The 5,024-nt window shown below is 33.8% G+C and overlaps 1 protein-coding gene across 1 annotated transcript in view; it reads right to left on the reverse strand.

Annotated features, from left to right (window-relative positions):
* Nucleotides 1–2,685: 2,685 nt before the first annotated feature.
* LOC119577106 overlaps nucleotides 2,686–5,024 on the reverse strand; it is a 26,395-nt gene continuing 24,056 nt past the window's right edge. Inside the window, exon 4 of the mRNA XM_037924789.1 lies at nucleotides 2,686–5,024. This exon is cut by the window's right edge and continues 1,205 nt beyond it. Coding sequence (XP_037780717.1) covers nucleotides 4,694–5,024 — 331 coding nt within the window. The 3' untranslated portion in view covers nucleotides 2,686–4,693.

The raw sequence follows: 5,024 nt of genomic DNA on the forward strand, positions 1-5,024 counted from the left end.
TGATACGGTGAAGGCCATATACAGAGTCAATAACTATGAAAAGCGCGTTATATGGAGGCGTAGAGACGTTTAGCATTAAATAGGAATTTCATCAGGGATCTGTGCTGAGAAGGTTTTGTTTGTAGTGGCGGCGGATATACTGAGTGAGATGACTTGAAATTAAAATATCGATAAGTTGCTCTATGCAGATAATCTTGTAATAATGGCACGCTTGGAGGAAGAATGGCAAGAATGTCTGGAAAGAGGACATCGGAGGGTGAATGCGGTCAGTGATAATGGGGACAGAGAGATCTGTTAAGATAAAGAAATGCAGCTGAACCGGGAGAGGGATGCTGGAGATACAAGTTATATACAAAGGCGGTCCACCCCGTAGGGAATAAAGTAAGAAAAAAAAAAGAAAAATAAAAGATAGAAAGAAAGAAAGAAAAAAATATTGTCAAAGATATAGTTATCCCTATTTTTTGAAGAAGAGGAAAGAATATCGCTAGAGGTTCTTAAAAAAAAAAAGAAAAAAAAAAAAAAAAAAAAAAATAATAATAATAATAATAATTTAGATAATTAGATAATAGATAATTTGTATAGATAATTTGTATATAATGTTAGATAATTAATAATTTAGGTTAGATAATTAATAATTTAATAATTTCTGTTAGATAATTTGTATATAATGTTTATATTTGTTCTTAAGAATGATCACCAAGAAAGTATAATTTTCCTTGAATATCGTAATTTTTTTGAGCATATAATAAATGTAGTTAATTATTATGTTATTTTCTTTTGAATCCTCAACTGTGACTTGCTAAATGTAGTTTTCTTTGGTTTGTGTTTGATCTTTACAGTTTCTTGTATAAAGTTTTGCTGGATTATTCTAGATACTTTCGTGAAATCGAAGACATGAACATTAATTTAAGTGTAGCATCTAAATTTATTTAAATGAGACATTATGAATACTTTCGCTGTACTCTTGAGTCTTGTTTCCTTCTTGCGATCTGAAGCATCTAGGATATGATTTAATTGATAAATGATAAATGTTGGCGACATAATAATTTTTGATAGTGGTTACTTGTGAAATAAATGAAATATAAAAATTAATTTGCATATCATTAATGAAGGTTTAAATACTTGGTAAATATCTATTTTGTGATCTTAGAAAACCCAGTTAATATAAATATTTCAGTGAATGAATTACTTTTCGGAATATATTTGTGTTTGGCCCTTTTAATTCAATATTTTAGATGTTCATTAACAAGTGTGTTTCAGTTTGTGTTTAACATTAACAAGTGTGTTTCAGTTTGTGTTTAACATTAACAAGTGTGTTTCATTAACAAGTGTGTTTCATTAACAAGTGTGTTCCATTAACAAGTGTGTTTCATTAACAAGTGTGTTTAACATTAACAAGTGTGTTTCATTAACAAGTGTGTTTCATTAACAAGTGCGTTTCAACAGTGGAGAAAGATCTCAGATACTTCATTTTTTGATTCAGAATATTTGAAGATGTTCACTGATTGTAGAAAGAAAATCCGGATGAAAGTATGACAAATATTAATTTTTTTAAAGAAACTTTTCTATAGAATAAGAACATTCCTTATGAATATTGAGTTTGGGAACTGATAGATCATGATTATACACTGAGTGACAAATGAAAGTGATAACTAGTTTAGAATACTGAGGAAGTGACTGGTTAATAGTGAATGAAAAGAATAAAATTTCTGAATGTCGAGAACCATTAATACATTAAATAAACTGTATAACCTTAGAGTATCTAATCATATGGTTCAAAACTTGTAATTGAAAAGATAAGTAGTTTTTTCTTGATTACTGGTTATTGTATTATTTCAAAGAATATTATTACGAAAATACGTATATATATGTGTGCGCAGGTGTGTGTGTGTATGTGTGTGTGTGTGTGTGTGTGTGTGTGTGTGTGTGTGTGTGTGTGTGTGTGTGTGTGTGTGTGTGTGTGTGTGTGTGTGTGTGTGTGTGTGTGTGTGTGTGTGTGCGCTCGCGCTTATGAAGGTAAGTTTACTATTCCATTGTCTGGTTTATTTTCATGCAATGGCTATGGTGTTAGGAAATAAAACACATTTATCAGATAATGAAACAACTATATTGCCAATTAGTGTTTTTAATACATACTAATAAGATTTCCACTTACACGTATAATGAACACTGACACACAACCTGATCTGGACACTCATATGCACACATGCACGCAAACACACACACACACACACACACACACACACACACACACACACACACACACGACACACACACACACACACACACACACACACACACACACACACACACACACACACACACCACACACACACACACACACACACACACACACACACACACACACACACACACACACACACACACACACACACACACACACACACACACGCATGAATGCACGCACGCACGCACGCACGCATATATATATGCATTCACCTATGTCTATATGTGTGTTATATATATATATATATATATATATATATATATATATATATATATATATATATATAAATGTGTACATATATATATATATATATATATATATATATATATATATATATATATATTTATATATATATATATATATATATATATATATATATATATATATATATATATATATATATATATATATATAGTATACGTATATGTATATGTATGTATGTGTGTGTGTGTGTGTGTGTGTGTTTGTGTGTACGCGTATATTTGTGTGGGTGTGTAGTATATATCAGAAACATACACATATATTTCGTGCTACATTGATGAATATTTTTCAAGAATTACATTAATTGACGCTGCAAATTTATTATATATTTCAATACATAACGTGTTTACTAAGATATATTACAAATTCACATTATATAGGTATATCGCCTATGGAGTTTATGTACAAAAAGATCTCAATATACAAGAAGGCGGAACAAGTTCTTGAGCTTTTCAGTACCTTAAACATTAGAGGACTGATTACGTCATCTTCCCAGAAGGGCCAAACCCTTTCAAATGTTTAAAATTCTAGAACATGCCTGTACAAGGGCTTGCTTTTTACATGCCCTAATTCAATCATCTAGCTCATGACAGATTACATTTCAGATACATTTCAAGAACTGCATGATGCACTATAGTGTATTACATGATACCAACAGTTCGTTTAAACGGCAAAGGGATATGGTAACAACGATACCACAGTCTGCTGATGACGTATTTTGTTACCTCTTGTATCCGAGGACCTTACACTAGCTACGTCCTAACAGCTATATGATGGCTGGATTTGTGACATCTAGAAAAATTCACAGAAGTTTCTCAATTTATCACATGGGCATGAGCATTGTGGACAAAAAGTATACATCTGGGGGGAAGGGGGGTATTGTAGTTAAACACATATGTTAATGTAACTGTTAATCCTTGGACATGGGTATGCACACACTGTCTTCGAGACTCTAAAGCTGGTAGGACTGAACAGTAATAAGAGCGAAAGCATTCTCGTTATTATACGTGAAAGACCATGTATCGGGAGGAAGTGCTGTCTCTCAAGGTCATATAAAAAGAAGGCAGTACGGTATTGGCATTTTCGAACGAAGAAGATAGGTCTGTTGTCTGTTCAGGTGTCGATGTTTGCTGTGTCTCGTTACGTGTTTTGTGTCAGGGATGTGGATGATTAATAATCTCTAGGTAAATGGAGTGCGATAAGGAAGAAGCGGAGGAATTGTGGTTGTATGATGAAAAAAGTCAGAAGTCAGAACAAGGAAAGAAAGAAAGATAGAAAGAAAAAAGTCAAGGAGAAAAAGAGACACATTTGCGCGTTATTAACGATATTAACTCCATTTCAAACAGGTCTGTTGAATATTACACAAAAGTGTTTACGTGGAACATGAAACATCACAGAAAGAAAGAAAGAAAGAAAATAATTAAATGCATACATTTAAAAAATACTTGAACATCAAAGCTTATCGGAATACGGCTTAACATGATTGAAAATGTACATTTCGGACAATAAACGCTAAGAGGAATGACTACCTATGGAGGATTTTATCTCTAGTATTATCATTTACATTTGTCAGACGGGGGATATCGGAATGGTATGGTAAAGGCTAGACCTGGAAAAGCTTGGTATGTTACACGTTGCGGTTCAAATAAGGCTTCATTATTGCAATACAGCATGAATGTGTTTACGAGTATACCTGAATATACAATAATTATATACTCCCCGTTGAAAAAAGAAAGTACTAAAAATCTGGTTGACATCGAGAAGTCATTTTCTATTTTATGTCAGTTCCATTTAATAATTTTCACTTATTTATTTATCTAATGTCATTTTTTTAGCTTGAGATCTTCTATACTAGTTATGTCTTTCTCATGTAAATCTAATGGCATTTCCGACAACATCGATTAATCTACTGATGGCACTGTATAAGTGACAAACATATTGTAATGTTTACTTTGTACTGGGTGTGATGGAAATACTTCTCTGCGAAAAAGTAAACTTTCTAATGCTTCAAAGGATCTCTATATCTCGAAATCAAAATCAAAGAAAACTTGTCTTTGAAAAGTGCCATATGACATCAAAAGTGCATATGGAATTCATATTGCTATCTATCTCAAGTAAATAATTCGTTTTCAAGTGCTAGACACCTTGATATACGAAAAGACAATGACCTGGTAACACGGCCAATTACCCGAATAAGCCTTTGAAGATCTGTGAGATAAGAGGCTGTCTCCCCGTTTGGCCGTCGGTATTACTATGCTGGGAAGGGCCAGGATCAGAAAGTGCCTCGGGTTTGGCACCCGTCACTGGGGTTTCTTTTTCTGTTATTGCCGGGTCCTCTGCCCCCTCCTCTGCTCTGCTTTCGGTGTCCCCTGTGGCAGATTCGGCTGTTTTATCTACTGTGGGCTTTTCTGCCGTGTCCTCTACCATGTCATCGGCTGCAGACGTTCCTGTGGCATCTTCCGTCGCAGGCTTTCCCGCTGCGTCGTCTGTCTTAGTTTCTCCTGCTGGGTCTTCG

This window comes from Penaeus monodon, chromosome 9 (genome assembly GCF_015228065.2).
Source record: "Penaeus monodon isolate SGIC_2016 chromosome 9, NSTDA_Pmon_1, whole genome shotgun sequence".
Taxonomy (NCBI): Eukaryota; Metazoa; Arthropoda; class Malacostraca; order Decapoda; family Penaeidae; genus Penaeus; species Penaeus monodon.